Genomic DNA, 26,801 nt, shown 5'->3' on the forward strand with positions numbered 1-26,801 from the left:
TTGACAAGTCAACAGGCCAATTAGAATACTGTGTGAGAAACTTATATTTTTTAAATCTAGTTCTTGTTCCATAGTGGGGCATGTGCTATTTATAATCAGACTTTCAAAATGATAAGAAAAAGGCTCTTTCTAGCAAGTAAATGCTCATCTTTTGACCTACCCTTCACATGCTAACTTTTGAAGCAATATAATTATAAACATAGTCATAATACAGTAACGGAAAAATAGGACACAGTACTGACAACATAAATACTTTAAATTTGACAAACCTTAATTCTACAAAATTAGAGCAATCAAAAAGGAGAAATACAGAATTTTTTAAGATGTTTTTATGTACATGGTTAACTTGATTTTTGGAGGTTTGTCCAAAATTATTAATACTATGTTTTTTTGTGATTAAAACCTAGGTGAATGACATTTGAAGCAATATAAAAAGTCCAAGCTACAGATAATAACAGAAGTTTTCATATAGGAACATACCTCCTCTGCAAATATTTTCATTTCTCATTTAATAAAAATATAAAATTTATCAAGTTCTTTAAAAACAAAGGGAAATTTCATAAGAAAAAATTTCATTTAGCATTATGAAATCCCCATCAAACACATCAAAACAGATACCTGCATTGATTATGAATCCTTTCTGGGTGGATGCTAATGTATGGTGACACTGTTTTATCAACGTATGAGCCAAACCCAAGGCGGAAGTCATGGGAGAACAATGCCATTTTTCTAGATAAATCATTTCCAATGGAATTTAATTTTTCAATATTATTATGCATTGATGCAGAGACATCAACCAGATAATAAAGATCCACAGGATATTTCTTCAGAGGATGAATTTTCAGCATAAAATTAGCTTCAGCTCCTAGTTAAAAGAAAAACATCATGTATATTCATTTTAAACTGCTCAGGATAAGCTGTCAATACATCAGACATAGAAGATATATCTTCTATATATCTTAGATATAAAACAATTTTCATAAATTTGTATACCATGAATGAATTTAGGAATATTCTAGAATGAATTAAGACAATTTGAAAGCCATATCAATTTATTAGTCTCCAACTTCTACAATGTATTTATCACAATTCTATAGGGCAGCTAGAATAATAACAAATGGATCAGCTCAATACAAATATAATGGGAAATTTATCTGCTACAATATGAACCTGTTGCTTTCCTTAGTATCTAGAAAAGCACAGCACAATACAGCAAGCAGAGATCTATCTCAAAAAGAGTAGGTAGCTGTTGTGTTTTAAAGTGACTTTATGGTTTGAAAAAAACCAGAAAGGCATCTTAAGGAAAAGATTATCTCGTACTGGATGCAGGTGTAAATTCCTCCTTTTGGGTTAAGGCATATTTACATATGAGATATGAAAACTACAGTACCGAGTACTATGTTAAGCTATCCAAAATGATCAGTATACCTCATCATGCATTAGTTGATAAGATTCTTCGCAACAGTTTTGCATGGGAAAGAATGAGACAGTGGTCTAAAGAATGGTGCCCCAGTAGTGCCACAATGGGGACCTGGGCAGTGGAGGGGACAGCATTTGTCCAGTGCACACTGGGCACTTAAATGTATGTGGAAGAGGGATCACAAAGGCAAAGGAACCACACGGAGAAGTGTGGGAGCTTCCCAAGAACAACTATCTGCAATACAGTTTTATCTGGTTCTCTGTCCATTATCGTTTGATACAAGGACCTGTATTTTCTGATACAAGGTAACAGTACCCTACAGAGTTGGTAGCTCTATATTTAATTTTTTAAAGCTATGGTGAAAAGTCATCAATTTAAATACAGGCAATTTGTGAATTTTACTTTTTTAAACAATAAAGCAAATGCTTTGTTAAGTCATTATTTCTCAGCAGAGAATATTTGGAGTGGAAAAATAATTTTTAATAAGCACCAATTTGTTGTATATATAATTGGTAGCCTTATCTATTTATTAAAGGACTCATCTAGTTTATCAAATCATATTGTATGCCTTAATGTGCTTGAAGTAGCAGTATTTCCTTTAAAATTTTTACAGATCAGATGTTTTTCAGCCAGATTTTAAAATGTATTCAAAATAGGAAGGTTTTTCTGGTATGTAACAATAATTATGGAAAAAAGAGACTATTTACTCATTCCTACTTTGCTCTTATGTGTAGGAAACCCCCTTACTGTAACACTAATTGTTCAACTCAAGAGTTTGGGAGAAGCTGGGTGTGGGTAGGCCAGCCCAGCCCACTGTCTCGCTCCTTCCTTTAGGGGCTGGGCTGCCTCCAGGAAGCACATATTCAGGTCTGCTTCCTGCGTGTCTGGTGGAAAGGCCTATCTGTATGGAAGTGTCCTGCAATTTGGGTGGAGAAGTTCAATTTGGGAGAATGTTAGAATCTGGTAGACAGGGCCAGATGGAAAAAAAAATGGAAATGGAGCATAACAGGAGTGTGGTGCATGTGGAAGAGCTTGAACTTTATAGAGTGTGGGTCATCTTCTTTATAATTTTTTACAAATTGTATAATTGTTTTTAAACTGTTGACTCAGGCATATGGCAAAATGAGAAGCTGGTATTTTCGACTTGGTGTATCATTGCAGTTTTTATGGTAGCTCTGTCTAGATGTGAATGGCTGTTTTCAATAGAGTTATTGCAAAATTATTGATATATTCAGCATGTTGTGCAGATTGTAGTAATGTTGGGTGTATCTCAGGGAACAGAATGCAGGTTGTATCAGGAAACAGTTAAGAGTCTGTGTGTGTGTATCATCAGCAAAGCACAATCCTTCGAGGCTAAAATATTCAGGGAGCTCCAACCAAATGCTAGCCACACAGAGGTCCTCAGCACACACCAGCTGCTTTTAGCCTAGCAAGCAAATCCTGTTCTCACTGCCCCAGCAAAGTAGAGGGCTGTACAGAGGCCTTGCCCAATGGTCAGGGTTGGAGTGTGTAGGCTGCTGTAGTTTGATTTTGGGTTACACAGATGCTGTCCTTGGCACATGTACCTGGGTCACTTGGAGACCTAAGCATGGGCTGAAACCTCAGTAAGACAAGTTTCAATAAAGGGGAAAATAGACTCTTCACATACACAGATCATTTAGACATCATTTAAGTCATAATCGCTACTTTTAAACTTTAGGGCACTTGAGGTTCCTGTAAGGTTTTAGCATTAGGTATGTAGTTCAAGGTAGGCAGCTCTAAATAGGCTGTCCCCAAACCACACTCTGCTTATCAAGGAGGAAACTGAACAGGCCAACCTTGGCTTACCATGCTTGCCCATGAGCTTGAGCTACCTCCAAAATGTTTCAAGTTGGCCTTGGACTGGCTAATTTCATATGAAGGAGAAACCTTCTCTTAGAGGGGGTAGAAATACCTTTGCAAGGGAACATGGATACTGTGTCTCCAGATAAAATCCCTACTTGGTTCATACTGGGGTGCCACCAGCACAGGGCTCAAAGGGCGGATGACATTAAAGAGGTTTTGAATATATTGGAGAAAGAAACACATCAAGAAATAAGACTTAATGTCTGTGGCCCCCACTGTTGTGAGGTTATCAATGCAGGCAGCAATGTTGTAAATGCTCCACTGAGAGAGGAGCTATGCAAGGTGCTTTCTTTTACTGGCTAAGAGCTACTAAGATAATCCACATTATCTTACATATCATATATGTTATATATACATTATGTATGGTATTTATATATGTGTTTATATGATTATATAAATATGCTAGTAATTGTTACTATGATCACTATTACTAGATTCTAAAGCAATATTAGGGTAAGAATTCTTTATTAATCTCTGAAGGCTCTGTGTTTGGACCATGCATAGTCATTTACAAATGTTCTTTAAACTATATTCAAAACACATTTGATAGAGCATTTCAAAAAGCCCACATGTTTACCACAGGAAGAAGCTAAGATATGTGATTCTTTCTGGTAAAGTAGGGAGAGCTTAAATAGTTTCTTTAAGAAGAAAAGAGTATCATCTAGCCACAAAATGTTTATACCACTACTTATAATCTTCAGGAAAACTTTATCCTCATACTTTCTGAGATTCTAAAGGCTCGGATCCTTATTCCTTCAATTAACTTCAAAGGGAAGCAGTGAGTCTGTGACACAGAATAAGAAAAAGGACTTGGAGGAAAGTTGAGACCTACTTAGAGCTATTGCCAGTATTGGTTTTAATAGACCAAAGAATTCAAAATTGTTAGAGTGAGTTTCAAATCAGTCAAATAATGGTGTGAGCATCTCTGAAGAACTGGCTGCAATGAACATGACTAGACATTAAGAAAAGGTAACTATAAATGTTTTGCTTAAGATGAAATGGAAAAACCCTATGAATGTGCAAAACTGGAGCAGAAAGAAAGAACAGCCAATTTCTATTCATTATAGTTGGGCAGGGGAAAGAGAAGGCCCACAAATGAGACTAGTTTGAAACAACCAGGCACAACAGACTCCAGAATTTTTCCGAATTTCTGTGGGGATTAAACAGGGATATGTAATAGGGGAACAGGGGAAAAGGATGCATGATTTCTATTTTTATGTTTTTAAAACCTTTTTTCTGAGTTTAGAAAACTACCTGAAAATCTTACATTTTTCAATTAAGCTACATTGAATTAAAGGAATTATTTTTACAGTATAAATACAAATCAAGTTTGAAAAATTTTACTGAATCAGTGAGGTATACATTATTTAAACCTTATCATATACATTTGTATCACTTCTGAAGCAGAATTAGAGAATTCTCTTCTCTCTCCTAAAGATTTCATTTCATTGTTCTTAGGGAACATCAACTAGGATCAGTAGCCTATTGTTACTATTATTTTTCTATAAGATTGATATGCAAAAACAAGAAAAAAGGTATCATTTAAGAAGTGGTAAGTAGAAGAAAATTTACTTTTAAATTCATTTTAAATATTCAATTATTTATTATGTATATTTTTATACTATCCTCTAACATTCATTATGATAATCATACAAAAAAATTCAAATATTCTTAACAGATACTACATTGAATAACACAAAATTTTATCAGATAAGAATAAAATAATTATAAATGATTCAAATAAATCTAAACCAATATTGGGGATAAATGCATTTTATACTTACATATGCATTATATCAAGCTATTATATGTGTCATTCTGGACAGGACTTTTATATCATTAGGAGTGATGTTTCTGTATATCTGAAGTTGGTAAAATGTACCTTTATATATTATGCCTCACAGCTGGCATGTCTTCGGTGTTACAATGGATTTTTTAGATGAACTTATCATATCTAATGTAATAATTCTTGGCTATATATGGGATTACAAAATATAGTCTGTCATAACTATGTTGGAAAGATGACTTACACAAATTAGACAATTGTACTAATTTGCATTCAGAAATTCAAATGATAGCAGGAATAAAATCAAGCCCTGTAATTACTGACTTGGACATTAAGCATTTGTCTTTCCATGCTCTTACTCCCCATGATCATCCATACTGCCTTCACTTACCATTTCATATTGACATCTCCCACATCTCTTTAACCAACATGTATCTCTCATCTGAACTTCAGCATCAGGTAGATATGATGCCATATTTGAACTCAGTACCTCAATCCAAGAGGTCACATTTGAACTTGGTTTCACCTCTTCCACAGAGGGCATCCATCCCCACCTCACCTAGTTGCTTGAGCCAGAGCCCAGGTGTACCCCTGATCATCAGTCACCAACCCTTGGGGATGCTGCCTCCCCATTATCTCTCAAGGCTGTTCATTTTTGTCCTGCCTCATTATCATTACTATCATTGCTTACCTACAGCACTGAAACAATTTCCCAACTTTTAAACTTTTAATTTACAGTCTCAGGATTCAACCACTAGTACATCTACAAAAGGGAACAAGCTAAATTCATTTAAGAATATAAATTTAAATGAAACATACCAGTAGAAAAAACATGCACTTTGTAAAATTGCACATCTTCAAGTATTTAAAAAAGTAAGATATTTTTAAAGGATATAGTCATATTTGTTAGAGGCAAATAATATATGATAGGTTTCACATGTAAGCTGCTAAACATTAACATTCAACTAGAAAAACAGACAAGGTTTTATGGAGAGGTAAGTCACACACAAAAACTGAGAGAGAAAGATGGTTAATAAGCTTTGGAAGAATGTTGAAGCTTTCTAGTACTAGAAAAAGGCAAAAGAAAAGAACTGATGGACTGGTTACATTTACAAACATGATATTCAAAAGAATGAGAATAAGCAAGGTTGACTTATGAAAGCCTTCATTGGATATTCATTTTTCTTGTGAATAATCTGGAAATATAAATTAAAAACCAAAATATATTTACATACATTTGACCTAGTATATCATTTCTAGAAATGTATCCTAAATAAATATGCTGTTACATACAAATATGTATACATGATGAGTATCATTGAATATTTTTAAAAACACTGCACTCAGATTTGATTGAGATAGTCTTACATTTATTAATTCACTTGGATTTTGTTACATTTATAGAGTATATTAATAGAATCTGTCATTATAATACTGTCTTCCTATTCAGGAACATAAAATTCTTCTGCATTTATTTGTGTCTTCTTTTACATAGCACAATGGATCCTACACATTTTTTTCAAAAAACTTATACCTAGACCAGTTACAGTTTAGTTTGCTGCCAAGAATTAATCCTTTTTCATTGTATTTAATGTTATATAGGCAATCATTGATTTTTGGAGATTTTACAAAAAACAGCCTGCCAAGTAATTTTTTAATTTTTAATTTTAATAGTTTGAGTTGATTTGCTTAGATTTTCCAATTAGACATATAATGATAATTTTGCTGTAATTTTTCACAATGTTTATAACTTGTAATTGGTTTCCTTGTCTAATTGCTTTTATAAAAAACTTTCAGAAGGATTCTAATATATATTAAGGAAGTATTCTTCAATTTTGGTTTTGGTAGGAATGGACACTAAATTTTATTGTATGGTTTTTCAGCATCTGTTGAGATAACTGTATTTTTTTTTCCCTTTGGCAAACTGGGATGATAGAAATACATTAATTTTAAAATAATCAACTACCCTTGGTTTTATAGGTTAAATCTACTTGTATGGTGGTATTATTTTTAGTATCATATGCAGTTTAATTTGCTTTCCTAAAATGTTATTAAGGATTTGATACTGGGATTATGCTAACTTTATAAAAATTGGGTAGCTTCTAGGCTTTCTCTAATACTATGAAAAATTTATGTAGCATAGGGATAACATATTCCTTGAATGTTTGGGTTAACATGCAATCATTTCTTGCCATGACAACATTTAGGCCTACTGTCTTTAGGTGGTGTTTCTTCTTTCATTTTCCTTACTTCTTTTATCTTTATTAGGTTTCTTAGGGTTTTCCCTCTTCTTGAGTCAATCTTAGTCCTATATATTTTCCTATAAAATTATCTGTATTAAGATTTATACATTTTACCATAATTTTTTGTGTTTAATATTTTCTTAAAGTCTTTTTTTAAAATATTGGCTATAGTCCATATAATTAGATTATTTGTTTTTGTCCTCTTTTTCAAATTAGCTTTGCCAACAATTTATGTCTATTTTATTGGGCTTAATTTAGATATAAATTGTTGGCAAAGCTAAAAAATGATAAATTCATTTTACTTTTTTATTTCTCTTTCACATTTCATTATTTTTTTTTTCCCTTAACTTATGAATTTCTTCCTCTTATTTTCCTTATGGCTATTTTGTTTTTGTTTTTCTATATCTTTATTTGTATGTCTAGTTCATTTTTCTTCATTCTTCTTTAATAATAAAAGCATTTAAAGTTTTGAATTTTCTTGAGAGCAACTTTGGGCATATCCCATATATTTCGATGTGCGTGTTGTTATTAAATAGTCTATGACTAGGGCGTTGATTAGAATTTATTTAGGAGAAGCTTTTGTTAGTTTCTCTGTTTTTGTCTCTTGTATTGATTTCAAATTTTACTGCACAATGCCCACAGATGTTGGCTATAAAAGTTTCAATTTTTGGAAAATTCAGTTTTCTTGTCTAAACTATGATTAATATCTAAAAATATTCCACGCCCTTTAAAAATATTTTATATATCAAGTGTTATGGACTGAATTGTGTCCTCTCTACCCCAAATTTATATCATGAAGCCCTAATCTATAAGGTGATGGTGTTTGGGGATGGGGCCTTTAGGAGGTAATTAGGTTTCAGTGAGGTCATGAGGGTAGGTCCCTCCTGGTGGGATTATAAGAAAAGATACCAGAGAACTCTCTTCTCTCTTTCTCTCTCTCCCTGTTTCTATACCCCAGCTTCCCCTCTCTCTGTCACTTTCTCTTTCTCTCTAGGAACTGAATTGACCAGCACCTTAATTTCAAACTTCCTAATCTCCAGAACTCTGAGAACATAAATTTCTGTTGTTTAAGCCACCTAGTGTGTGAGATTTAGTTGTGGCAGCAATAGAAGGTGGCAAACACCATAATGTTACCAACTTAATCATTTTTCATTTTTGAGTATCCTTTTCTAACTGTTGTTCATATATGTCCATCCGGGGCTGTATAATTCTTTTATATGGTAAAGAGCCCAGTTTTAATTGGAAACTGGGAATGCGTGCAGGGCCAAAAAAAGAGAAATGGACTTTGTTTTCTGGTAATCCAAAAGGAGTCTGGAAGAAATAGCTTTGGAATAGGGAGGCCATGTGTCAACAGTGGTTATTTAAAACTTTAGTGACAGGACAAAACCACCCAGAATGAAATAATGAAGGCTTGAAGACAACTGAATATGGCTTAAAACTGAATGCCTCTAATTGAGTGATGCATATTTGTGCACCTGAACTTGCCATATGTCATTTGTATACTGGGGTTCTCTAGCACTGTAGGAAAATGAATAATCTCCAGTGTCTATTACATGTACCAAACTGTGGAATACAGAGTGATGGAAGGGCAAGTACAAAAAAAGCATAGAAGTGAAATTGTGTCTTAGTGAATTAGTGTTAGGGACCACCACAAAGCAGTTTAAGTTAATTATGATAATTATGAATTGTAGTTTGTGTTAAAAAGTTTACAAAGACTCTAGGCCCTAGCTTAATTCACATCTCTTACTAATTAATCAGCTAATGAATTTGAACAAATACTTATGGAGTGCCTACTATATGCGGCACTCTGCTAGACTTTGGAGGTATAGTGCACTAAAAAATGTTCTTTCTTCCAGAGCTGGCAGAGGAATAGGAACACAATTACACTACAGTGTAACCAAGTCTAGAAACATGTAATTATAGTATAGAGTGCTCAGGTTTTCAGAGACTGTCCAAGGCGACACAGCTAACTAGCCATAGGCACAAAAAGAGAGTAGAATTTTTGATTCCTTGTTTCTGAGCCCACTGTTATTTCTACTATGCAATACTGCCTGACACAAGATATTAAATATGAGCAAATAAAACTATATGAAATTCCAAGGTAAGAATCATCATAGATTTATTTGAAAATCACCAAACCTGGGCGCAGCTGGATCAGCACTTCTCCTGGTGTCACTTGGGTATTAATTTCATTTTCACTTGATATTACATGCACAGATGGGCATTCTATAGAATCAACTGAGCAGCCTTTGCTTATTAAATTGGAAACAGTGTCACAACGTTCACTCTTTGATCCACCTGAAATGAAATCCTGTTTAAAAGAAGGAAAATCACTGACATTTTTAGTGCATATCATTTCAATTACAACCAAAGAAAACCACATAACAAATATTGCAAAGAAGCCATCTTCCAATATTGCACAAATTATGCAACTATTCAAAATAGCTGCATGTTTCCAATAAAAGTACTAGCAAATTTGTTTTGAGTAAAGCTTTAATTTATAAATATTATTTAAAAAGAAAATAAATATTTAAGAGATTTCAACCAATATTTTAAATATTGTTAACCAATCACTATAAAATTATACCAACTTAATTCTTTATAAATATTTTACTTTAGAAAGATAGCTCCAAAAGAAAATTTAGCCAGCATAGACCATCCAGTGGTTCCACACATGTAAGCCTCAGTTCTCAAAGAACCCAACTGGTATGTTTATTATATATTACTATGTTTGGAATATCAGACCAAATCCTCAGAAGTCACATGCCTAATTAGGTACTGACAATTCATAAAAGAATGAACTGGAAATCCCCATTTGTTAGACTGTAAAATAGACTATAAAATCTCCTTATTATTTATACACACAAGAACTTGTAAATCATTCAGTAAACCAAGGAAGGTGCTTATATGAGGCTGAGAGATACAAGATTGCAGATTAGATTCTCCTGATTTTGCAACTGAACCTAGAACTTTCCTTACCATTCAGCATTGTTTAGTTGATGGTTTTCCAAAAGCCATGCAATATACTTGAATTCATAGAGCAAGCTTAAATTTTAATTTATTTTAACTGAGAAAAAAATTGATAATTATTTTTCATGTAACCATTAAGGTTTTTTCCTAAGAATAGGAACTGTACTAAAAAGTATAGAAATATGTTTTATTATATGTAATGTTGGACTGAATTATTTGTAAGATCAGCTTACACATTAGCTGGATATTTGCTCAGTGATCTTTCTGGAAGTGACTATTTTAATCTGGCTTTCAGTCATTCCTCCTGTAGTTCAGCTGATTCAGAGAATTGGGTTTCCAATCAATCATTCAATCAAAGAATGTTGATTGAATGCTTACTCAGGGACAGTATTGTTAGGTGCCAAGGATTAAGAATGGAGCAAGACAGAGTACCTCATATTAAAGAGTGAACAGACCATTGGTGAATTGAGCCAGAAGCAAGCAAATGTAATTATCCTGGGCATTAAATTTAGGGGAAACATGGAATGTCACAGGATTATGGGAAAAAGAGATCATCAAGTTTAATATTAGTTGAACATGAGATAACTAATAATGAACAGGGACATCTATGGCACTGATAGTTAGATGGGATGGTGTTAGGCAGTATAAAAACATATAAGAATTTTAGTTTAATTTATCTTTCAGTTTAGAACAAGGATTAGAAAACTAGGAACAGTGGGACAAATACAACCCATGGCCTGTTTTTATATTGCTTAGGTGCTAAAAAAATGCTTTTTTTACATTTTTTTAAATTCTGGAAAACAATAAAAAAATGTGCAACAGAGGTAGTATGTGGCCCACAAAACTTAAAATTTTACTATGTGGCCCATTACAGTACTGATTTGAATTAGAGTGTGGAGCATGCTTGCAATATAAATACAATTAAAACACAAAAGAGAGTATGTTCTTTTCAGTCAAGATTTCCAGGTGTCATTTCAGTCAAGATTTGGCAAATGACTTCATGGGAACAGAAGAATTAAATTTGCTTTGCTGTTGACCACACACCTAGATTTTAGCCTGAAGTTTAAAATGTTCAAAGACTTAATTTCTTGTATCCAAATTTATCTTATCTGTTGATAAAACTTAGAGGTACTAAATGTGAGATTTAGTAAACAATCTTGAGTTCCTTGGAGAAAGATGGCATATCATACTATTACATGTGTCACTTTCCTTCAGAAAGCCTCAGGTTAAATGGGCTTGTCTAAACCCACCTGTCCTAGAGCCTGGAGATTATTGAGGGGACAGAAGGTTTGGTACATCTATGCTTGCTCAGGCCTCATCTGATAGGCCACAGACCAAGGATCACATGTGTTTGTAGATGTGAAAACCCTAAGACTTCAAGTCAGGAAAGGAAATAAAGTACAAATAATTCTTCCTTTTCTTTCTAGCCAGGGATTTTGTTATTTGTGTACATAGAATGGAAAAGAAGGGAGTGTGTTCAATTTGCTGCAACTATATATCAAACTATGCCATTTGGCCTTTAAGTGTCAAATCGTTTTTGCTGAAATAGGCAAAATAGTCTCAATTATTTTTCAGTGTATGAATCAGCATGGGTGTTTTTACTCCACTGTAAAAACTAAGTTAGTAAAACACTGCCACTTTGACAATTAGGTTTGCAGAGGGAAGAAAAGACCATGGCATCAAAATAAAGAATGGAATGCTGCCCCTACCCACTGTGGCCTACTTTCCACTTTGTATGAAAGAAAAGAATTTGAAACCACACCCTTTTAATTTTTGGTGTTTTCTATCATTTTAATTTCTTCTAATTCTTGTGGTCTGTTTTTTTCTAAATGAAATACACAGACTTTTAAAATCATACTCTGTCTGCATCTAATACCTGTTTGAAAATGAAAATACCCAGGTTGAAGTTACCCTGGTTGGCTTTTCATCTGTTGTTACTTTCATCCCTTTAATATAATAATCTGGGGATATAAATAAGGAAAGTTTTTCCTCCTCCTCATGTCTGAGTCTTTCTGACTTCCAAACATGGAAATCTGCACAGAAATGAAAGAATTTATCATTTTTCTCTTGACAGTGAATGCCCTTCATATAGTATTTTGGTAAAGTTATTGTCCAAGGCTGCCTTCCAAACTTCCAGCAATGTAATCACAATCTGTATCTGACATATAAGGCAGGAGAGGGAGGGAATTCTTCAAAACTTGTCAAGTCTTTTATATGTGATAAAAAGGAACACAAGGCATTAAACTAGGTAATATTGATAAGGTCCTTTCTATCCTAATTGCTTCCCAATTACTTTTACGTAGCATGGAGAAAAAGCAAAAGCAAAATATATAGAATGGCAGATTAACATGTCACATGAGAACATGGGCCAATTGAGTGTACCCGAACTTCTCTAATGATCTTTAACTTCTGACCAGCTTTGAAAATTATACAAACAAAGCTTAATTTCTTACTGTTTGTCTGTTCTAATCACAAACAGAGAAAAACTGCCTTTTCCTTTCCCGCCCCTTCACCCTTGCTGGTTGAGAAATAAAAGACATCAGTTGCATATTTGCCTAAGTGGTGGGCAGTCTTTCAGAATTAACCATTACGTTCTTCTTCTTGATGATGTCAGGTCAGCCTCCGAGGAGTGGACAGCTCCTTGTGTTAATGATGTGACTAGTGTATGAGTCCTAATACCTGAGGTTGTCTTAACAGAGGCAATCCTGGTTTCCTAAGCCTGAATGAGTTGCTTTCAGGAGTACTTTGAGAGTGGAGTCTCACTCAAGTTCTTATAGTAACAGCTCCCAATTTCTTAAGCAATGCCTGTGTGCCAAATGATTTGCATACATTGTTTCATTTGATCTTCACAACGTGTGTCAATAGGGAAAATTACTACTGACATTTTGGAGCTGGGGAAAACTGAGGTTCAGAGTAGTTATGTGTCCAAGTTTAGACAGTTAGAAACAAAGGGAACTGAGATTTGAATCCAAGCTGACCTCACTTCAGAGCCCACATTTTCAAGACATAAATTAGAAGATCCTGAACTACACAAAAGAATATTTTGGGACATGAACAGCCGTGTGATTTCTGCATGTTTCCCTAGATCCTGTTCTGATGAATTTGACTAGCAGATACAGGTTTGTCTTCTCTGCTCTGGCAGCCACCCAACCTGTCCCCCTTGACTTAACTCTTTCCATTTGACCATCCATTCCTCTGAATATTCAGAATCTCTTCCTATGGCAAGACTGACATTGCTACTCCCATAACCGTGACTCTTCATGCGAACAGTAGTATGAGAAGGAGGAGGGGTCTTTCTGGAACTTGACATTCTATAAGGCTGGCATGTTACAACTGGGTTTTTTAACCATGTTTGGAAAGTTCCTCTGAACTGCATTCACAGGACGTTCTCAGCAGCTGACATCAAGTTGGCACAAACTTCACAGCTCTAATAATCTTCCTTAGTGATGCATTAAAATCTAAAATGGAGTACCAGCTTAGGGTGAGGAATATCAAGTTATGAGACATAAAAGTAATATCCAAACTCAGGGTTAGAGAGATGAGGAAAGGAAGGCTCAGAGGACAGAGTGAAGTCTGTTTGAGCATTTGTCTGATAGGAAGTGACAGGATTGGTCCCAGAAACTCTGGAATTGTCCTCTCTATGGCATTGCCTGGTTCCCTGGGTTCTGATAAAGCACTGCCTAATTCTGAGTGACATCCAACTTTCTCACTGGCAAAGCCTGAAGTATATCCAGTAAGCCTCTGATTTGTCAGTAGGAGGGGAGCTTGCTTTCAGACATGACTACTGTTTCATGCACCCCTCTCCTGCCTCTTTCCTGACTGGTTTCATAGGGGAAAGTACTGTCTATCATTCTTTGCTACTTTTCAGCTTTCGTTTTCCTTCTGGGTTATACACAAGTGCAAGCAGAAGCAGGAAAAATTGGAAAGATGATGGTAGGTGCAGTTTTTGAGCTAAATTAGAGGAGGCAAAAGCTAGAGATTTCTCTTCATGTCAAGCAAAAGGCCATTAAAGATCCATTTGTTCCAATTTCCAGGAGCTCCATAAACAAATGTAAAAGTACCTAGGCAATCTCATTAAAAATTAGCCAAATTAGCATATGGCTTCTTTACTGCAACTTATCACATAAGGTAGTTTTGACAAAAGATTGCCAAAAAAAGAAAAAACTCACAAAACAAACTCACAAAACAACTTTAGAGCCAAGAAGGAAGGAGTGCATTATAATTGTTTTACTAAGATGTTTGTTATTAGGATATGTTTCTATTGTTACAATATAAAAACACTAATTTGAACAATAAATATTATTTGAATTATTCTCCATTCCACAGAATTTAGATGTACACAATACTACTTGAGCAGGGTCAGATGTCAAAAGAAAAGCATCCTATTTTCCATAAGTAACCACCAAACTGATATACTATGTTATGAAAAGGAGTAAGTCACTTATCTCCAAGTATGTAGAATAAAAACAATGAAATAGACAAATGATTTAGCTTGCTTTTTTTAAAAAAAAGCAAGTGCAAGACAATGATCCAACTTAGATATACAACCTAATGCCCCAAGCTGCAGCAAAATTTTACACAAAGCCTACTGACCTATCAAAAGTTACTTCTGTGTTTGCCAATTCTCTGTAGAACAGATGGAAAACATAAACTGATTTGCACTTCATTTCAAAAATACCATGATTTTCCTAACAAAAAAGTTACACTTTATTTTATATGCAGCCAGATATACTGTTTCCAAGCATAAAACCAAATAAAATTTTCCTAATGCTCAGCAGTATCTTTCTTTTTCCTGATGCACCTTTAAGGCACAGAATATTAGGGCAGTGAAAGGATGCTAGAGAGGAGGTAAACTGTGAGGACAAGAGAAAAGAGCAAATAAGGAAATACAGGAAGGATGGGAGGGAGGGAAGGGAGGGGAGAGGAGGAGGAATGAGGGAAAGAGGGAAAGAAAAAGGCACACCTCTTGAGCACACCATCCGCATTCTGGACCCAGCGCAAGACACTTGGTGCAGGACGCTGCGTTTGAAGATGCACATCTATTGGCTTCTGTAATAGAAGATAAAAAGGTGTTACGGTTTCCTCTCATTTTAGGAAGTATATACAGTTCTAGACAAAAATGTATTTTGAAAACTGAAATGAACTGACCAATAGTTTTAAGTACATGACATTAAAATATATATAATTTCTTTGAGAAGAGTTAATCTACTCACTGAAATTAATAGATGCATCATTTTCTGGGCTGTTGTCATTTAGTTTTATAAGGTTGGGAGAAAGGAGGGTGATGAAAATGTGAGGATTTGGCTCAAATTCTGCAATAGTAGAGGACCCTCCAAATAAGTTTCATATTATCTGTATTTCATATCTGAACCAATGAGACATTTTTGGATCTAGAATTTTTCCTGCAAAAACAATCTTATAGAACTAAATCTCAACATATAAATCAATGTTGAGTCATAGTGAATGGACTTTCTGAGAAATGATTTTGATGGACATATAAAGAAATTAACTTGATAATTCTGATTGTTTTAATATTGATTATTTTGGCTTGATGGATATCAGAACCAGATGTAATGGCATGATTTGGCATTTTAGACATAAAGTGGTTAAAATGATTGAGTTGTTTTAGTTAACATAACTTAATTTCTCTGACTACATCATTTTGAGATCATGACCAATTCATTTTTCCATAGATCCCACACTTGGCTGAGTAACATAGTTGTGCCTGTAAATTATTTGCCTTTATCCCTCTAGCCAGTAACACTACTTAGATCATTAAAAATAGTCTCATCATTATAGACTTAAACACATAAAATATAATGAAGAATGAGTCATAAACCTGTGTGAGATTTTATCATGAACAATCACCTACTTCCTATAGTCTGTACTTTACTCTGCAATGTCCCTAGGACACTGGCAAGCACAGAAGTCTATCCATCTCACTCACAGGCACACAGAAAATAACGTAGACTTTCTGGCTGTAAGTCATTCACAGTTCAGGTGAAAAGAGAACTATGTAACTAAACAATATAACACAGTGTAATAGGCACAAGAGAGACCTCCATGGCACTGTAGGAACACAGTGAGGGGCTTCTCTGCTTTAGAAGGAAGAGCAGGGGTAGGCAAAGAGGGCATGTTTAAGGATGGCTTCCCAGAGGCAGTGTTATCTGGTATGTCTCCTTGCCAACTCATTTTGTTTCTTCTAATCTGTGTTTATCTCTTTTTAAAAATGTAATAGGTATGAAAGAGGATTATGTGGGTTTGGTGTGCATGTTGTGTTCAAAATCATACATAGTATAGTAATTTGAAAGGGGACAGAACCCACAAAATCTCTAGCTGCCCCCACCCAATTGGCTTCTTTTTCTCCTCTTGCCCCAACATCCTAGAATACAGGATTAAAACAGGTCTGACCTGGAGGTGGTATGGGTGGACTTTTGCCAGTGGGAAGAGAGAAAGAGGAACTTGAGGGGTGTAAACACAGAGAGGTGCTAACTCGGGTATTAGTGAACACCCTGTCTGTATTTCTCTAGACACCCAACAAGTTAAGCTGAAAGCATCCTTCCTTAACACTACTTTTCCATTGCCTCCTTTCTGGTCCCCTTGCACACTTTGTCCTTGGCTTTATGTCAACTATTAATACACCTTATCTACAACTCCTTCACTGATCTGTCTAGATCTGGCCAGAATTTGAAAGACTAAAAATAGCTGATATTTTAGGCTGTTTTTCCTACCAGGCCACCTATGAAGACTCCAGAACCTAAAATCCTTCCATCACCTTTTCCAAACTATAAAACTTGCTTATTCCTAAAGTATTCAGAGGAAAGAGTGACCTTTTAAATTTTACTCTCAGAAAGAAATCAAGCACATTTGCAGATCTAACTTGACCTTTAACAGCTCTTAAACTTGACCCAACTGGAACACGAAATCAAGTCTATTTCAGTTCAGACTTGACCAAACCTTTCACTCGTTGGTAGGACTTCGGCACTGGCATTTAGACTGCAGTCTTCTGGAAGAAAGCTGCAGATTCTATGACTCTGGTTTTTGTTTCTAATTGTTGTCTGATTCTGTCCTAAGTTAATCCAAGATTCAAGTTCTGGTCTGGCTCCTAGTTCCAAAACATGTGTAATAAACAATGAATTTATAAACAAAAATCTGTTGGTTTTTTTTTGTAGTCTGCATTATGACTATTTTCTGTAAAAAGTTGCAGTGCCAACCTCTGTACTCTAACTTCACACACTTAACAGTGATGATCAGGAAGGATAGGAACTTTGGCCTGTTAACTTCTCAGGTTCCAGGGCTGACATTTCTCAGTGTCTACAAAACTTCAGGAAAAATGATCCCATAAATGGATATGGAGGAGATAGTCCTTCCAGTTCTGCAGAACTGAAGGAAGACCAAAGATTGAACTCCATGGAAATACTGTCAAATGTTATTGCTGCCAAGTGTCATAGAAGACAAACCAGATATACTCTGATCAGCATAATTTCAAGGATTTTTTTAAATTTAAAAATATGCAATTAGGTTATTATGTAACAACCAAAGATCACACCAATTCTAGCAATTCTTTACACTGAATGGTCATACCATGTGGTTATTAGTATGTGCTAAAACTGTATTAGTCTGTGCTAAACACACACACACATACACACCACACATACCCTTGCCCTTCTGTGCAAATAGAAATCGTTACACTGCACACATATCCATTTGTAAGCACTGTGTCCAGACACTACAGTTTGTCATCAGCCTCTAGGTCTACTCAGTCCCATCCCTTATGTCCCAGGAGTCTGCCTTCCAGTGGTGGTTTCCTAGCAGCCCTCAGCATGGCTCCCTGATTAGCAGGTGTGCCCCAGTGGTTCTTCCTCCCACTCTTTAGAGCGGTAGCTGCTTATTCCGCTATTTGTCCAGTGATGTAACATTAAGCACCTTATTCTTTATGTTCTAGCACTGTGTTTTAATTAAGGACCATTTTTTTATATATCTTAATGGGAATTCTTAAGCCAGTGGAAACAGAATGATGGTATTTTAAATCATATATCCTCAGAACCCTTTTTCGTGCTCATTTATTTTAGTCCCGAGTGCCTCATAAACCCCATGTCATTAAAATGTGCTGCCATGACATACATTAGTAAAGGATTTAGCATTATATTATCACTAAATGTGTTCATCTTCATAATTTTATTCCTTGATCCATGAGCATGGGCTGAGGGTCTTTTTCTTATTACATTGCAACTGCTGGTGACAGATGTAATGAGTTGGTATTGCTAAATGGTTACTGGGAACCAAGTGCCAAATTTCCACAGCATTGCCTCTTAGTAGCACTGTGCCCTTAGGCTAGTTACTTGAATTCCCTGAGGCTCCATTTCCTCTGCTGTAACACAGAACTAACTATACTTGTATCAAAATACTGATATGAGATGAAATGAGCAAGCTAGGCATGCCAAATGTAGTTCTTAGGGTATAGTAGACAGTAAAGGGACTATTATAATTTTGTTATGATTAATATTAGAGTAATGTTTTACATATAAATAGTATATATGTATACATGTATGTGATTTAGTTCTACCTTCAAAAAAAAAGGAAGGTGTTATGTCTTTAAATTTGTTGTAAATATAATTAGTTGTCTTTAAAATGAAAGTCCCTTGGGTCATAAAAATGCAGCTTTAAAAATACAGCTAATATGTAAAAATGACTAGTAAGTAAAAAGTTAGTGCTTTTATTTTAATTATTTAAAAATGATTCTTAAAAGCCAATTCACACATATCAGTCTAATCTATAACAAATATAATTTTGGCATGACTATAATTGGGTTACTGAAAATCTCTTAGAACACCCTCATTTTGTTCACATTTTTCAAAATGAACATTGACTTAATTTGAATATTTTTCTACTTACAGAATTAAATGTTTCTGATGCATGTGAAATGACCTCTATGATAGTTTGTCATGAAGTATGATAACTATCTATCATCAACAGGATAGTGTACATAAAAATCAGGAAACTATATATTCGTGATACTCAGGTATTCTTTGTTTTAGTTAATGCAGTTATCTTATTTTGAGAATGTGTAATTTATAGAAGTGAGAGGAGGAAGAAAATGGACAAAAAAATAAAAAATACAATTGAAAGTTCAGTGTTTAGATTGGGATCTTTCCATAAGTCAAGTGATCAGATCAAGGTAAAGTTTTAGGAAGCATTTCTAATGTTTTTCTACTCTAAACTTTACACCACAAAATTTCAACAAAATTTAAAGGATGCCCATATTTTATTTGGAAGAGGGAACAACCAAAACTACTAAAGACTGCCATTTGTGATATTCAGAATCAATCATTCTAGATTCTCCTGTGACTCCTATACAGAATGATTCGTGAAAAATGAAGAAACGCATTTTTTTCCAGGCCATATCCTTTTTCTAATTGCACTGACTGTACAAATGAAATTAAACTTGAATAATTATATAAACCTACTTCCTTTAAAAAAATAACAAAGTAAACATTGTTATCATGAGTGCATATGCTACTTTGATAACAGTCAAAGCAGGCAAACTGAGCACACAGTGAACAAAGTTTGGAGTATGACTTTGGGATTTCCTTGTTCTAGACGTATGTCATGGTCATGTGAATGGTACAGACATCTTCAAAATACATTACCTGATTATTGAAAGCTCTCAACACAGAAATTTAATATGTAATATAATTTGATATAAAAATCAAAACAAAGAAATAAATTAATGTTCTAATCATTTGCCATTACCTATTATTCCAAATTTTGATGGAGGAACTGTTTGAGGAACAAAAATAAAGGGCAGGAAGAGATGGTCAGGGATATTCTTTGACAATCAGGCATAGGAAACAAAACCAAAGGCAGTTAAATTTTAACAGGGATTAAAGAAAGAGGCCTGGGAGAAAAGGTGGAAGCATGGGAAGCTCTTTAGAAAGGTAGATCTGAACAGGGAAGCTCTGAAGAGCCAGAGGTGTAAGCTAATGCCTCACAACAGTACCCGAAAGCAGTGAGCAAGGAAATACAGAACTGCTTGTACTTCTCTTTTCTCCTAGTTTTTTTTCTTGGACTTCCTATAAACAAAATACAAAACCACATTCTTTATTAGCATTTTCATTTGTTCTTTTACTTAATACTTAGAGTATATGAAACAATTTTATTGTTGAAACAGATAGGAAGAAGATACAAGTAAAAGAATTAATACGTCTGTAGCAAAGCTTACAAAAATAATTTTTATGCAAGAAATGCATACTTCAACTGTGCTCATATAGAATTAGTTGAAAAATTCACTTTACTGTTTGTAATCGGCTACTAAATTATACATTCAGAAAATAACACTCTGTAGCAGCAACATTCCGCTTCTCTGCCTTTACCATATTGTTTCCAACTTGTAGCAAATAAGCATTTAGCCCCTGAAAATGAACATGAGTAAATGAATCAATAATTTTGCCTTTACTTGCACTTGAAAAAAGTATACACCTATATTTATGTTTAGTGAAAAGCAGATTGGATTCCCTACATTTTTATCTTTTGTTAGCTGCTTCAGTGATTAGGTTTGATAGTCTAAAGGTGCATTGGGGAAAAAAAAGCGGTTGTGTGATAATGTTTAATTCTTATATAGTGGTTCAGGAGAAAGGGTGAGGGAATGAACACATTATAAGAAAAAGTAATTGTTTTAGCTCTCCACAGGAAGAAACTGAGATAAAGATTCTTGGTAAGTGGTTTATTGAGAAGGGTAGTGAGGTAAGGAGGTCAGGACAGAGCAAGGCGCTAAGCAAAGATGTCATGTTAGAGTCTGATCACAGCCTGATCCCACCCAGAAGTCAGGGCACAAATGACACAACAGAGTTGTCCGCTTAGAGGTAAGAGGGGTCTGGCTTTTATACCCTCCAGTCAGTCATTGGCTGAGGGCAGCCTGGAGGGGATTAGAGGGTAAGGGTGGGTTAACTTCCAGACATCTCTGAGCCATGTGGCTCTCTTTGGTGGAGGCCAATTCTTCTGAAGTGGCAGCTGTGAGCCATTAACAGCCAGAACTCAGAGCATCTGGGGATGGTACACCAGCCCTGTAAATGAATGTTTGGCCAGCAGCAGCCATCTTCTGGACTGAGGGAACCTTTCTCATGGAAGTCAGTGCTAAAGATCGAAACGTAAAGAGGGTCCAGGTCACAGTACCATGGAGTTGCTCTCCTGTAATGGGTTGTCTCTCAGAACCTTTCAATGTAAGAGGAAAATTTACCTGAGTTTTGAAAGATAAATTAATAAAGGAAAGACTTGAGTGGGATGAATGTAAATGCTTTTTTAGAAATGTTAAGCATAACATTACTTTGTCTTTAACTATCCACTCTGAAGAGATGTGTTTTTTCATGTTGTGTTTTTCCTTAGAAAAGTAGGATTACTAGCCTGTTAATTCCTGGAGGACCGGTGCTTACCCATATCTTTCTCTCTATCCCCAGTATCTGAGCCTAGCATCTAGTATACAATAAATGTGTGATGAATAAATGATGTCCTAAATTGAGGTTGATTTGTCAGTTTAATTTCTTAGGTTTTTGTAGCTCTTGATTACTTACATTGAAAAAAAATCTTCATTTCCAAAAGCCTATTTATTGTAAAAGGCAGTATAACATGTTTATTAATGATCCATATCTGGATGAATTCATCTTGGTGTTTCCAAGTGTGGAAACATACCTATAGTAACAAATCTTTACGTTTGGTCCTCTGATATTGTACAGTTATGCTGATATAGTTCAAAGGAAGACTAGTTTCCTTCTGAAGAAATCTGAATATAAGATAAAATAATACTGAATTGAAATAGCTCTCTTTAATACTAGCATTATCAGATGCATAAGTGACCAAATTCACTTTTTTTTCCCCTTGTTGCTCAGATCTAAATCAAATTTCAATTCAGTAAAATTCTTTGCCCCCATCAGGTTGAGTAATTTCTTACTGATCATAACTTACTTATGGTATCTATGATAGAAATAGCATTTTTTCTTTTCTTCTCATTAACCAGGTTTATTAGGCTTTTATTAGCTGTAATATTTATGCTTCAGGGACAAGTTTCAACCTCCCTTGTTAAACAGCAAAAAATTCATGTCAGTTCAATAGGATTTTATGCTAGCGTAAAGATTTTTGGAGAACAAAAGGGGAAATAAAGGCCACTTTCAATGTTGGGCAGGTTAAGAAATGTTAGGGCAATACTACACATTCCATTTGTCTGCCCTGCCCTGTTTGGGGCAATCCCAGCATGAGTCAGAACTTAAAGTGGGCTGGGATGGCATAAATCAAAACTCTAGTTCTTGATGGAATTTATAAGGACCATTTTGAAGCCACTGACCACACTCATTTGTGTTGAAACAGGTCATCACAGGAAGGCTAGCCTGGTAGGTTCATATCACAACCTTTAGTTGTGATTCCTTTACATACATACATTTTAATTAACTTTGATTTGAAAAAGTTCTAGTTGCAGCATACATTGAACAATCATATAATGTAAATTCTGTACCAGAACACATTTAAACTTGAAAGGAGACACTATTAATTACATTGGTGCAACAGGTGTAAATTGGAATGTCTCAGGCAAGCTGAGGTCACCCTAAGTGCCCAGTAGTTCCATAGTATAGAACAAAAAAATAAAAACAATGAGCAAAGGAGTCCACACTGAGGTGATGGAAAATGTGGAAGGAGAAAGAGAATGCCATGAGTCAGTATGAAGGAATCTCTTCATGTAAGGAGGCCCTGACAGGTTTTGAAGGATAGCACCAAGGCAGAGCTCTGATGGAAATGTGTGTCAGATTGTTTTTAGATTATATGCTGCTAAATCTTGACATATATCCTTTGGTGTGGGAAAGAGATTAAGAAGTATAAAGAATATTTTCCATTTGCATTTGAAAATGGCTTTGCAGTTCTTAACGGTTTCCTAGACAATGAAGTTTCTCCTGGTGGGCAAAGCAGGTTTTCACCATAAGAGGATCAAATTCGGATTTGTAGTTGTACCTTTACCTGAGCACATCTGTTTGTCTTTTCACACTCACTCACCTGGGGGGAATTTGTGAGAAAGTGAGAGAAACTCAGGAAGAAAGATGGGGGTCAAAATGCTGCATCTCTCAGTAGAGCTTTCAGACTTGGAACTTCAAAAAGGACCAAAATCTCAAGATTCAGGGAGGGATCCAGAGGTCCCTCTGAGGCAAATTCTGCTTAAAGCTGCATTTGTCTAACTTGGAAAAGCAATATTAGTCATGTGCTTTGTGTTTTGTTTTAACTGGAACTTTTCCATACATTCCAACTGTCCTGTTTATGAGGCACACTCCCTTTTTAAAAGCCAAAGTATTCACCGGTTTCCCACTCTATTCCTCTAAATAATGTTTTAATCTAACACACTAGAGTTCCAGGGCCTTTTCCTATTTTCCTCTCCAGCTCTTGGCAGGTATGAATTTCCTTTCCCTTCTCCCACTTAAAAAAAAAAAAATCACACTGCTATTCATGTCAAAACATCAAATGTCATAGTTAAGGAGGTAGAAGAAATACCTTCCAGGATAGTAGGAATGCATTTTCTACATAGTTTTAAAACGGGCCACATTGCAGATGTGCACCTGATTAGAGCAGCAAAGAAACACTCTATGCTAAAAGAATTTTGTTCTAAGTGAAAAAATAAAATCCAAAATGAATTTTAGTTTAGTATTTGGTTTTCCTGTGATTACATTTTCAAAGACCAAGGAGATATTTATGTTTGACTCTGCCACTTGAAAAATCAAATCCATACATAAATTGGATAAAAGTAAGGAAAATAAAAAATATTAGATATTTGTTAAAACTCTGTTTTGGGTCCTGTACCAAGCACTTTATATGTATTATCTCATTGAAACTTTATAAAAATCCTATGAGGAAAGCATTACTATGCCCATTTTACAGATGGGGAACTAAAATTTTGTCAAAGTCTCATTCCAAAGTCACACAGCTAATAAACAGAGGCCAAGATTGAACACAGTTCTGACTACAGGTCCTTTTCTCTTGAACATTATCCTATGTGGAATACAGAATAATGTAATGGCAGACAGTTTTATCAAAGTATGATTTAAAACCCTTACTAATTTTATTATTATTAGTTCTTAAGTGGTGATGATTCAATCATAATTCCTGTTAGCTCAACATAATTCTTTCATACAGGTAGTATGTCATTACTTTTACTATCATTAGTCCCAATCTAGGGAGGAGGATGTTAGATTCTCCTCAGTAGGACTGTTGTCTAGTTTTGGTACCAAAGGCCTCCCTAAATGCTTCAGTGCTCTTTTCAAAATTAATTTTATTTCCATGCACAAGGAAACTTTGAATTTTAACCCAAAGCCCCAACCTGACCATCCCACCAAGTGCTTGAATCAAACTGGTTGGCACTTTTCCAGTACAGGGGAGAGCTTCTCCTTTTACAACCATGTTTCCCCCCAATCTTTTGCCAGAAGATGGTTCTGGGATGCATACTAATTAGGCAGAAGCACTTGAAATCGTGTTTGCAGTTGCTATTTCCATTTGTGAATCTCCAGTTCTGCTCTGGAAGCCAAATCTGGAAGAGGGAAGTAAGTAGGCAACTTGCTCTTGTCCTAATTCTGCCTATTCATTCTCTGACCTCGGCTTCATAAACTAACTTTGCTGAGGTTTTGCTTCCTTGGTGATGAGGTAGGGAAAATTGTCCTCTATGTTTTGTATTCATCCACTGAGCTGTAAAAACACTTTAAAAGGTAGAGTATGAGTTAAAATCACATGACTGGTGGAGAACATTTGCTTTACATTTATAGCATGTACAATTCTGTTAATTTTTCAGAATATTTGGAGATATGCAATTTATGATAATGAAAGATTTATTTTAAAGGTCACACCAAGCCCTGTATATCAGTTGCCCATCAGTTGTCCAGTAATGCAGAATCGTTCACTGTTTTATGTTTTAACATTGTCAGCAAGGAAGTACAAGCAAACTTTTTGGGGGGGTGGAAATGTTCTCTTTGCTGACTGTAGTGGTAGTTTCACAGGCCTACACATCTGTCAAAACTCATTGATTGATACTTTAGATAAATGCGGTTTATTGATATAAATCATATAATGAATTTAATTTAAAATTATCATTATAATTTAACTTAGATGGTGAATTATTTGTTGGCTGAAGGACAATCATTGCACAGTGAGGCAATATATTCCTTTCTTTTTTTTTTCATTTTTAAAAAAATTATTATTTTGGTATAATTAATCTACAATTACCGAAAGAACATTATGTTTACTAGGTACCCCCTTCACCAAGTCCACCCCACATACCCCTTCACAGTCACTGTCCATCTGTGTAGTAAGATGCTGTAAAATCACTACTTGACTTCTCTGTGTTGCACAGCCCTCCCCGTGCCCCTCATGCACTATACAGGCTAATTGTAATGCCCTCTTTCTTTTTCCCCACCCTTATCCCTCCCTTCCCACCCATCGTCACCAGTTCCTTTCCCTTTGGTAACTATTAGTCCATTATTGGGTTCTGTGCTTCTGCTGCTGTTTTGTTCCTTCAGTTTTCTTTTGCTGTTATACTCCACATATGAGTGAAATCATTTGGTACTTGTCTTTCTCCACCTGGCTTATTTCACTGAGCATAATACCCTCTAGCTCCATCCATGTTGTTGCAAATGGTAGGATCTTTCTTTTTCTTATGGCTGCATAATATTCCATTGTATATATTCCTTTCTTGATAGTATATACAAAAATATTAAATTACTTTATAAGGTTTTTGAAAAAGTAAGCCAGTGGAGACCCCACCCACAGCAGTTTAGGGGATTAACCGGAGGCTGCTCCAGGAGTGCGGGTAAATGACACAGGTAGTGGAAAGGGCAAGGTGACCAGCAAGCAGGAAAGGACTTTGTTCTATGAGCTGACACACACGCTACCTACCTACAGCTAGCTCTATCACCATGGAAAGGCAGAAGAATTTAGTCCAGTCCAAAATAGTCCAGACAATGCCTGAGAGAGGGCCTGAGAGAGATCTAACCAATCTCCCTGAAAAAGAATTCAAAATAAAGGTCATAACCATGCTGATGGATCTTCAGAGAAATAAGTAAGAGATAAAGGAACAAGTACAGAGGGAGACTACAGAAATAAAACAATCTCTGGAAGGACTTAAGAGCAGACTGGATGAGGTGCAAGAGGCCATTAATGGAATAGAAATCAGAGAACAGGAATGCAGAGAAGCTGATGCAGAGAGAGAAAAAAAGATCTCCAGGAATGAAAGAATATTAAGAGAACTGTGTGACCAATCCAAACAGAACAATATTTGCATTATAGGGGTACCAGAAGAAGAAGAGAGAAAAAGGGATAGAAAGTGTCTTTGAAGAAATAATTGCTGAAAACTTCCCCAAACTCAGTGGGTGGGTGGGGGGGGAATAGTCTCTCAGACCGGGGAAGTACACAGAACTCTCTATAGAAGGGACCCAAAGAGGACAACACCAAGATATATAATAATTAAAATGGCAAAGATCAA

The 26,801-nt window shown here is 35.4% G+C and overlaps 1 protein-coding gene across 2 annotated transcripts in view; it reads right to left on the reverse strand.

Annotated features, from left to right (window-relative positions):
* The window catches only part of ITGB8 (integrin subunit beta 8), a 93,169-nt gene that overhangs the window by 42,069 nt on the left and 24,299 nt on the right, over positions 1-26,801 (reverse strand). The window contains exons 1-3 of one of the 2 annotated variants that reach the window (XM_073238720.1): positions 15,267-15,352; positions 9,473-9,631; positions 619-865 (exon numbers count right to left, since the gene is read on the reverse strand). In XM_073238720.1, the coding sequence (XP_073094821.1) occupies positions 619-865; positions 9,473-9,631; positions 15,267-15,342 (482 nt within the window). In that variant the 5' untranslated portion in view covers positions 15,343-15,352. Of the gene's footprint in view, positions 1-618; positions 866-9,472; positions 9,645-15,266; positions 15,353-26,801 lie in introns of those variants that run through there. The other variant, XM_017651114.3, reaches the window with a different exon arrangement.

The sequence above is a fragment of the Manis javanica genome, chromosome 6, assembly GCF_040802235.1.
Source record: "Manis javanica isolate MJ-LG chromosome 6, MJ_LKY, whole genome shotgun sequence".
In the NCBI taxonomy this organism is placed as follows: Eukaryota; Metazoa; Chordata; class Mammalia; order Pholidota; family Manidae; genus Manis; species Manis javanica.